Below are 11,158 nucleotides of genomic sequence, written 5' to 3' on the forward strand. Positions count from 1 at the left end.
CTCTACCTTTACTTAAAATCATAATTCTCTGAGTACTTACATTTAATTTCTTAGGAATTTTGGGTTCCAATTTTACCTTTATGTATGAAGCCCAAAAGTTTTCCTTTTATGGTTATACCGGAGAGAAATGAACAGCTAAGCATACTTCTGGTTTCTTCTTAATTGATAATCTCCAACCACTTTTGGAGAGGAAACCATGGATACCTATCCTGTTATATTTGAAGAAAGAACAATGATGTGTTTTTTCTTAAAGATGGGTAGTAGCTAATAATTAATGTGTTTTGATTAAAAAATTAATTAAAGTGTTGACTACTGATCTCAAAAGTATTTGCATCATTTCAAATTGATCTTTCTGTTTAAGAAGTTTAAAAATAAAAAATTGTGACAGATTATAAAGCAAAAGCAAAACTAAAAAACAGCTGGATAAAGGTGTTTTGGATCCAAGAAAAACAGCAGTTCCTTAATCGAGCCTGTAACATGATAACGGATTCTTCAAGTTCATTGTTTTTAAATTCGCTACATCTATTAAGTCATTATAGCAAATTTAATTGATGCTACTGCAAATTACTGTTTACAATACTGTAAATTAATATTATTAAGTGAACTAATTTGAGCTTTTTGGCTCTTTTTAGGTTCTCTCAGTTGTGCTTCAATCAATTACTTGAAATTTATTTGATCCATAAAGGTTATAAGCAGATCTTTTTAATCTCCAAGAAGGTTGGAAGTGAACCTTGAATTTAAATTTATGGCTTGTCTGGCCAAAAAGTTAAACTTAAAGCAATAGAAAATTATGACTTTGAAGCATTGCGTAAGGGCCTATCTCTATATCTCTCTCTCCATTGCAACAAGTGTATGTAGTTTGCTCACATAACCAAAATATCAGGATATCCCAACACACTATTCTTATACCCAAAACCCTATTAGATCAATTGTTAAAATTAACTTTATTCCGAAATATCCTAAACCATAACCCTAGTTCCTAGTTATAATGCTTAATTTCCATTATAGTTTTGAATATACTTATAATTTATATTCTATTTAGATTCATAGTATCACTTTCACTTAGTATGTTTGGATGCGTTTTGATTATTATTATGAAAAGGGGAGAACATGATTTTTTTTTTTTTTTTTTTTTTATGGGACCCTACAAAATGAGATAAAAAATCCGAAATAATTTTTTTTTTTTTTTACTTGCCAAACGTACTCATTTGTAGCTATGTTGCTATGTGCTTTTCCTCTCAATGTGATACAGATAATTGACAGCAACTCTCAAAATAAATTCCACAGTACTCTTGTAATGATTGAATGAGAAGTCATCTCGTATTGACTTGAATGAGTAATTATTAGGATTTGATTCAACAAGATTTCTTTAGAGCAATTAATAATGCCTTTCTGCACCACTTCTTGCCCTCCATGTTTTGCACATCTTAAGCAGATTCCACTAGTTCTTAGATTTATTTGAAAACAAAAAATGTACAAGAGAGAGAGAGAGAGAGAGAGAGATCAGATATTATTTTATACTTTTACTACTTTTAGAAAATAACCTTATCTAATGCACACAATATTAGCGTACTAAATCAAATTTTTTTTCTTTATTTGTACGTGGTTTTTGATATCCTCCTGTGATCCTTACAGTTACTGCTAATTGGCTAATTGCTTTGCCGCAATCGTTGTATAAGTTCACAATCAAACTCGGAAGAAAAGAGCATTCAAGATAAAGAACCCAATCATATATGAATTAGTTGCCAAAAGATCTTGGATACTCAACCTTGCAGTTCTAGCTAAAGCCTGTGATTGTTATATATCCAGGTTAGGTTTAATATCTACAAAGCAATGTGTTTGTTAATAGTTACTTGAAATGAACAAACATATAGGAGAATTAGATATTGGTACTAGTAGATGTAGTTGGCTGCGCATATAAATCGTCATTGGATTTTGCAAAAAACAGGTGTGATTCTAGAAATTAACACCAATGTGGTGTAACTGTGTAAGCCATTGGCGCCCAGAATCTTAAGTCAAAAATCAAACTTTCTTGCCAAAAGGCCATAGCAATATTTTCTTCTTTTAGGAGATTTCTTATGTGTACCTTGTTCCTTGATTTTTCTCCTTTAGAGAAACGTTTCCTCGAATTTTACTGTAGTGGATGGCAAGAAACGACTTGCAACTTTTGAGGCATAATTCACATGTAGGTGTAGTTAACTCATTATAGGTTACCTTTGTTTCCAGGGGATTGCTGTTATCTTGTGTTGATCAAGTGAATTCTTTTGGTTTAGTTTTTAAAGTGTTAATATGTTTTGTTCAAGTTGGACCCTTCTGGCCTGTAATCATTTTCCTCTTCAAGGACTGTGATATGGTCCTTTATGCATAAAGTTTGATGAGTTTCTTCTTTCTGAAAGATAACAACTCAAGTAAGGCTAATCTCATAATAGCCCAGTTAGGTCAATCTCATGACTTTGCATTATTTCTTTCCTCCAGGAGTTTTACTTGCAATATTTAGATAATGATTTACCTTTCTTTATGGATTTAAGCCAATTTGACAACTTTATCGATCTAGTCTTATGAGTTATGACCTATGTTTCCTTTAGCCAATCTCATGGCTCGATTAGGTCGTTCTAATGACTTTGTCAAACCAATTTTATGGTCTTCATTAGGTTAGTCTCTTTGGTTGAATCTATCTCATGGTCTTATTTTTCTTTAATCAGTCTTGTGACCTAATTAGACCAACTACGGTCTTTTTTGTCCAAGGTTAGCCTCATGAACTTGTTGAACCAAGCTTGTGGTTCTCTTCTTAGGCCAACCTCATGATCTAGATCTAGTGGGACCAATCCCATGGTCTTCTTCTTTGGTCAGTCTCATGACTCAGTTGGACTCAATGGCTCGTTTGCCTCTGTTTCATGCTTTACTCAGGTCTTACTCAGCTTTCTCGTCCAATCTTACAGCTTAGTCTTAAATTTCCCTATCTAGGGTCTTTGTAGTTCTTACAGCTTTTCTCGACCGCTAAGTAGTTTGTTCGACTTATTTCTCGGCCACTCTCACAGTTTAGCCTACCCTTTCTCTAAAGTCTTCGTCATGTAAAGTTTGTTTGGCCAATCTCATGGCTTGTTTTTTTTATTATTACATGTCGTGGAATATGCATATATAAATATACTTGAAAAACATCTTACTTCATTAAATACAAATTTCGTAGTCGTTCAGTCAGATAAATAACTAAATTACTCTTAATATTTTCATGGGGCACTTGGCCACTGCACGGCTCGTTTCATCTACCATTTCCCTAGGGCACAGGTCAATTTTACGACTTGCTCTGCACCAAAACATGGCACATAAATAATAAGAGGGGTATAATTGGCGTACCTATTCTTTGGGAAACCTGGTTTCCCTATTTCTTTTCCCTGTTGAAGCTCTTTTCTGCTGATATAATTTCACAGTTTCCACTTTGCAAGCAACAATCCAGCAAAGACAAAGATAACTGACAATGAGTTAACCCTGCCCCATGAATCATGCCCTGGCAATTATAAGTTTTGTTACTTTTCATTTACTACAATAGCAGAATTTAAAGATATATTTCTTCACTACTAACCGCTTGAAACATCCTTAAAAAAGGAAGAAAACCATGAAATAAGGTAAACTTAGAATCTCCTTTGTAAATTTAAAATAAAATTAAAGAAAAAAAAAGGGGAAATATTACTCATGTCTTTTGGCAAAGAAAACTTTATCTATGACTTAAAGTTTGAAGTGTCCTATGGCTAACACAACACCGGTATTCTAAATTCACTCCTTATTATTACAAGATCCATTGAAAATCTTTGTGTAACCGATGGCATATGCTGTACTGAGTGGTTGGTCCATATCTCCTAATATAGATGAGTAAATACTTTATTAATACTTTTGACATTAAATTAAATTTGGGATGGCAATAAGTATACCTTAATGGTCTGTTTGAGGTCTGCTTATTTTACTGAAACTGAAAGCTTTTTGTTCAACGTACTGTAGATAAAGATAAAAGTTAGCTGAAATACTACAGTGAAACTCATGCATAATACCAAAAAGTACAATGGAACCCATGAATAGTAGTAAAAATAAGCAGAATAGTAAAATAAGTTGACAAAATTAATCATGCCAAACGGACACTAAGGGTTTGTTTGGGAACTGCTTATTTTGCTAAAACTAAAAACTTTTACTGAAAGTACTGTAAATAAAGGTAAAAATTAGCTGAAATAGTACAATGTGACCTGTAAATAGTAGTAAAAATAAACCGAATAGTAAAATAAGCTGGCAAAAAATAAGCTATTCAAACAAAGCTTAAGTCTAACATGACACACTCAAAAAAAAAAAAAAAAGTCTAACATGACACATGAATTCTAGTTAACTCAGTTGAAAAATCTCTTGTTAATCGCTCATGAGTAAACAATATAGATTGAAATTCTATTCTATTTAAAAAAATAAATAACAGTGTATATGTATTGTTCTGGGCCTCCTACTTTATAAAGATTTTATTTTACACAAGCATGAGAACGGTATAAAATGGTTGGCTATGACATTTCCGATGCAAATGGCTGGCTATTATCAAACAGCATCATTTATGGTTTAGACTAGGAGTTAGGATGGTATATGTTTGTTCAAGTCATTTCCACACAAATTGACTGAATTTGTCATCCCAAAACTCAACCAATTTAACCGAATATGGGAAATGAGAACGAAGGAATAGGGGTATCAAGGCTGTTTAATCGTAGATTAGTATAAAAAACAAAACAAAAACAAAACAAAAAAAGAAAATGGATCGAGAAAGAACCGATGAAATTTGTGAAGATGCAATGAGACGGGTAATAATGTTGAGAGAGGGCAAGAGACATCTTCTACGTGGAAATGAGAGTTCAGGGTGGATCTTGTTGGAATAACAATTCTCCAATCTCCATAGGAGCAATTTGAGCCATTTTGCTATTTTAGCTTTCCGACGCGTTTTCCACTACAGCTTTTGCTAAAGGGTCCTCATCTTCTTCAAATCAAGTTTTCTGATCATTAAGCTTGACTTCACTGAGAAACAACCACTTGAGTTTGCAAATAGCCACCGTGGCTTACCAATCAAAACATAGAGAAGATTTTTCCTCTTATCTCAGAGCCTAGAATCTTCAGAAATTAATTCATGCACCCAGTTGACATTGCTACAGATGCCGAAGCTGGTTCGGATTAAAGTTGCAATTAATGGTGGGGGAACCCAGATCAACTGGAAGATTTGCTTGTTCACAAAGTTATGGCCTCAATTTATCTTGTAGAGAACAATTGAAGTTATTTTGCAAAGCTTTATTCACCAACCAATCATATACAAACTTTAATGTCTACCATTGATAGTGCTAAAGATTAGAGTATGTGGCTGGTTACTGAAAGGAAGATTATTATTGCCCATTATTGTTAGCTAAGATTATAAGAGACAAATCCTTTGTATACTCCTAATAGGAAACTACTAGTGGCTCTCTTTACTTAGTCCCCCACACGGGTCATTTCTGGTCATTCCACTAGCTTCTGGAATCGGTAATGAAACAGCTTCCATATATGCTGTTTTTGCAAGATGTGTAAGGTCAAAATCAAATATTGGAGACATTGTGGGCCAAAGATCAGGTCGAGTCCCGAATGATAAAACAGGCCGTCCTTGTCTACTTAAATGGATTGAAAGATAGCGACATTTTTTCGATTGAAAATTGACAACCCACATGCATATCTTTTTGATAAATTAAAACCCACATGCATTTCTATAGTGTAGGGACACTGGAGGCCCCTGAAATTAGACGGATGATCAGTGTATCATCAAACAGTTTTCTCATGGTACATCATTCTATACAATAAGTGGAAAGTGAACTGAAGAATAATAGAAATTTTATATCACAAGTTTATGTCCCACAAACAAATGTGAGGTAGAAGAGATTTTTTTTTTTTTTTTTTTAATTTTATGGTTCAATTGTTACAACAAGTGAGGAGGGGGCCTTTGAATCGGAGTAGAAATAGGGGCCTCCCTAATGGAAAATAGGAGACGCGAATAGTGTAAATCCGCAATATGTCAGATTGTAACAAGAGCATATGAGAGATGGGACAAAGATAATATTGTAATCAAAATTTCTTGAGCGGTCTACAATATTATGTGTGCTCACACTTTGTGTAGTTCTCCAAAGGTGAAAAAGATATAAAATTACTTCGCAAAATTTTGTCTGACCTTTACTTCCAAGCACCTTAGGCCAATCCATTTCCCATTATAAGGTGGTTGGTACGTCTGCAGATTTAATTCTATTATCTACCTAATCCTCTCCAACAGAAACAGCCAACACTTTGAAAGGCATTCTGTAACATGGCGGGCTATGAGTAACCATCTGTTTCATTGAAAACAAGAAAAAGTAAATACATAAATAAATAAAGGATCAATTAGTATCCTATACTTCTCAAAATTAGAATAACAGTGCATCCATACAACATTTCAAGTACGACCTGCAAGTTCAAAGAAATCAACCATGAAGGCAATGTTTCAATTGGTAAGACATATTGATTGGTAAGTTACACATACACCCAATAATTCAATTCATCATATATCATGAGTTAGGTCATTTATCTAAACTACCATACAAGAAACATTTAGACTTCATCCCCTGGTCTTGGGTGATGTTAGGTTATAGTCTTGGGATCCATCTTGCTTAACTTAACATTAGAAAATAATATTATGAATTACACTTGGCTTAACTACAAACATTAGAATCTATGGTGTATCAAGTTCTTCAACAATAATATGGGCTAATAAATCAAGAAATATCATATTGTATTGGAACCAAAACACAAACAAATTCAAGGAAAATTTTGGTCTAGAAAAGGATAATCCTCATCTATAACCACCTTTACCACAGAATATCAAAACTGATAAAACCTTTTATTACTTCATTCTCATTCATTAGTATGGTCTCAACAATTTAAGTTTCTATTAAATCAAGGCAGACAGCACAAATGACAAACTTCTTCAAAATCTCTGCAGTAGATATTTCCAATACAAAAAGTTAATAGGAAGTTGATGAAAAGTCCTTTCTGATCAGTAACGTCAACCAGCAAATAGAGACAATTGATATGCTTTTCAACATGCTAAGGTACTTTTGAGGGCCCAAAATCAGGGAAAACCCAGAAAACAAAAAAGAAAACTGATAGTTAAAATCAGATTGGTAAGACCAAGGTCTCAAATGTCATTGCCAACGGATATGTAGTGATCCCAAAAGACTGTAACCGTATTTACATTGATGTTCATACCTGTATAGAAAACACAACTGCACCGACAACCACCCAGCTGCGAACTCAGACAATATTACTTCTCTGGAACCCGGACAAATATGAGACAACACACACACACACACACACACACACAAAAAGATCTGATTATAGTAATGGTAATGGGGTGGGTCAGGATCATGGGTGCCCCCATCCCCTGCCTAAAAATTCTGTCTCCTGACCCCGTCCCACCCTGCAGATCAGGGCATATATATTCCCAGGCCCCACCAAAATTTAAAAAATAATAATTTTGTGAGTTCACTGTCAAACAAACAGTTCAATCACAAACATTACATTTCAATTTTGAAATAAAGTTTAAAGGAAAAAATAGCAAGAAACATTTGTAATAAATCATTAAAAAAAAATCTATGGGAAGAGAGAAAAGATAGTGGCAGTGGAATCTGAGAGAGAGGCAAATTGCCATCAGTTTCTTTTGATCAACCATAGAAGGTTCCCATTGTATCACAAATGATTAGAAGAATGAAAAGAAGGACCAAACCTCAAACATTAGCATTAACACCACCAGAGTAAATCATCAATTTTGTTTATAATAACAGAAGAAGAAATACCATATGTTGCAGGGTAAACCGAATAGCGAAAAGAACGTTTGTGATTATATGAAGTGATACTTTTATCCATCAGTAACTTATCAATTAAAACATCATTTGCATATAATAAAGTATATTCGCACACATCGATAACTTAATGAAATCAGAAACATGAGTTCATAACATCTAATGACACTACATAGATATTGGATATAGTGACAATTGACAAACATGTCAACATTCTGACAAACACAAAAGATGGTGACTGCAGTGCTCATGTCATGAGACTCATCACTAATCTAGGTCCATCTATTATCACTGTATTCTTCCCCCCTCGCTGGTCTCCCTACCACTGCTTCTAGGCATATGAACCTTAAAAAGTGTATTCTATTGCCTGAACAGTCCAGTATGTATGTGACAACAACTACGGCTTTCTACCCCAAAGATTCTGAGGGCAACAAGATGTAAAATTAAGGTTTCCAATACAAATTGTCGGGCACAAATGACTCGGCATGTATCTTTGTTAACATTTTTTTTTTCTTCTTTTTCCTTGTTCTGCTCGAGAGTTCTGTAGTATACTACCTATGTACTTGGACCTCTTTTTTTTCTTTTAATGAAATACCTACTTTTTTATTGATCAAAAAATAAATAATTGAGGCCAAATTGGCAAACGTGGGAACAGTTACAAGAGCATAGCTTTTTCTCTCAGGTGACTGGCACCGATGCTAGGATGGTATAGCAAGATAATTGCATTTCAAGATAACAAATTTGAAGTATGATTAAAGTAGATACCATTTTACAAATATCCAGCAGCTTATGCAGTGTTAAAGCAAAGCACAAAAGTATGACTAAGAAACAATCGATAAAAAGAGTGACATGAATTTCAACAATGAGGAGAAAAAGAAAAAGAAAAATTGAATTGAATAGAAAAGAAGTAGAGAAAGAGAGAGTGTGACTGACTGACTTTGACATTGGCGCCTGGCACGCTTAATCTTCTGAAGCTGAACTTGTGTTTCCAACAAGAGTTGCATTCTGTGACACTCCAAATCCTTAGTGAATTGCATCCTCTGTTTCTCCAACTCCATCATCTGCTTCTGCTTAGCACCTTCTACTCTCTCGTATATCTCTCCAAACCTCTCTATCGCCTGCGCCAATTCCCTGTACCCTATTTTTCCTACCTCTTTCTCTTCTTTGCTCGAGCTGCCAGACCCGTCGCCGTCTTCCTCCGCCGCCGTCGCCGTGAAGTTTCGCCGGAAGAAGGAAACTATGGCCGGCGATGGTGCCGGACGTTTATGAGTGCGGGGGCCGACGGGTATCGGAGTCGAGAGGTTCCACGGAGGAGTGCTGCGGCGGGGGACGGCAGTGGAGGGTTTGGGGAAGGAGGAGCCGAGGAGGGAGTCGAGAGAGGCAAAGAAAGGCCAGGCGCTGACGTAGGCGGCGGAGGCGCCGGTGGTGGTGGAGTTAAAGTCGGTGGCTTTGGCTTTTTCGATCTTGTACTTCTTTTTGAGGGTGTCGATGCGGTTTTTACACTGGCTATCGGAGCGGAAGGACTTGGAGGAGGCGGAGGTGGCGTGACGGGCGTTGACGGCGGCGGCGACTTCCTGCCAGTGGCGTTGGCGGAGGTTGCCGCGGTTGAGGTCCAAGTAACGGTCACCCCACGCCTCGATCAGTGTGTGGGTCGCGTCCTCGCTCCAACAGTCCTCGCGTAGCGCCGCCGCCGCCGGCGTCTGTGTTGACGGCCTTGGCGGTGAAGGTGACGGCGGAGACGGCGGCTCCATCAAATGAAGCAACGCAGTTTAGGGACGGTTGAACTTGTGCATGAACGAGACAGAGAGAAAGAGAAATACAGATGAGACGGAAACAGGAGAAGCGGTAAAAAGTTACGACTAACAGACAGAGAGAGAGAGAAAGACCGAGGCCTTGCTGTGTTTAGTGTTTACTTACCGCTTTGCTTTGGGTCTAGTTATCTTAATCTTAATTCTAAACTAAATATGGTTCGGTTTGGCTTTTGTTTAGTTTAGAATAACATAAGTTGCACCATGCTAATTCAGCTCAGCCAGATTATTATTATTTAATAATAATTTATGTTTATTCCTCAAAATTCTATTGTTTTCGGAAAAAATATACCAGGGAAAGTAGTTTTGCAAGAACATTATTTTATATCGAGGGAAATTTGCAAATTTTCTTTTGACATAAATATATTTTTGGTCTTTACATTCCGGACTGATTTTCGTTTTGGTCTCATATTTTATTTTTCCAATATGCGCTAAAATCTTAAAATGCAACAAGCTTTGTTACTCACTCTCAAGTCTCAAGACTCTCATCTTTGAACAAAAAATAGTCAACTTCCATACGGGTAAGCTCAAACTTGACTCCAATCCCTCCGTCTAAACATACACTCAATAGGCGTGAATGTGAAACATTATATTCATATTCAACTTACGGCTCAAGCTCAAGAAAATGACATGCCAATTTTGAGCTTTCATTTCCGTTAACTTAAAAGAGGGTAGTTTGTTTGGGTCTTTTTGTTGGGTATGTTCAAAACATAAGCCCATAAACTTTGATCATAGGCCCATCTCATGAAGTGAAGGAAAAATGTGAGCTGTAAGCCCAATAAATGTTGTGCAGAGAGTTGGGGGCTATAAACCCAACCATTTAAGCATGAAAATTTTCTATAAAGCCCAAACCGGGTAGTTGATTACTATTTGGGCTTTAAATAAACTTAGCCCAAAATTCTTTTTTATACTGTATAAAATATGCTAATATTAGATATGAATTTCATTCTTTTCAAAAAAGATTATATATATATATATATGTATTTAGTTTACACTCCATTCTTTATAAAATTTAATGTAAACATTACATTATATTCAAGATACTTCCAACATAAAACTCACTATATACATATTGAAGATATATATTGTCATGCCCCGAATCCAACCATAAAAACAGGCACGTGACAATGACTGCATGCTTTTAGAGTTTTTACCCTATAAGTGTGCAAGGCCTTCTTAACAACTAAAAATTATCCTCACAAAAAATTTCATCTATAAATCCACAATCATCCTCAATAATGCAATTGTTAAAAGATCTCCAAAGTACCAAAAGATACAACAATCCAAACTTCATGACTATTAAACAAAAAATATACTAATTATTACAAGATCATCTTATTTCAAAATTTTCTAATCTCCTTTCAAGCGTACACCCTCAGCAAAAGTCTAAAAACTTGTTATTCTTCATAATCTGAAACTAGAGGGGAAAAGGGAGGGTGAGTTGACAACTCAATAAGTAACCAAATCCTAACTAACTAAAAC

The 11,158-nt window shown here is 35.6% G+C and overlaps 1 protein-coding gene across 1 annotated transcript; it reads right to left on the bottom strand.

Annotated features, from left to right (window-relative positions):
• Window positions 1-6,073: 6,073 nt before the first annotated feature.
• On the bottom strand, window positions 6,074-9,822 carry LOC126695688 (trihelix transcription factor ASIL2). Its single transcript, XM_050392518.1, has 2 exons — window positions 8,806-9,822; window positions 6,074-6,359 (listed from the first exon to the last, which is right to left on the bottom strand). Exons 1-2 carry the CDS (start codon window positions 9,617-9,619, stop codon window positions 6,346-6,348), a joined length of 828 nt encoding a protein of 275 aa, XP_050248475.1. The 5' UTR covers window positions 9,620-9,822; the 3' UTR covers window positions 6,074-6,345.
• Window positions 9,823-11,158: the final 1,336 nt, after the last annotated feature.

The sequence above is a fragment of the Quercus robur genome, chromosome 8 (assembly GCF_932294415.1).
Source record: "Quercus robur chromosome 8, dhQueRobu3.1, whole genome shotgun sequence".
NCBI lineage: Eukaryota > Viridiplantae > Streptophyta > Magnoliopsida > Fagales > Fagaceae > Quercus > Quercus robur.

Bases quoted from the DNA above. Each gene is read 5' to 3' on its own strand.
- LOC126695688 (XM_050392518.1), bottom strand. From the start codon at position 9,619: ATGGAGCCGCCGTCTCCGCCGTCACCTTCACCGCCAAGGCCGTCAACA.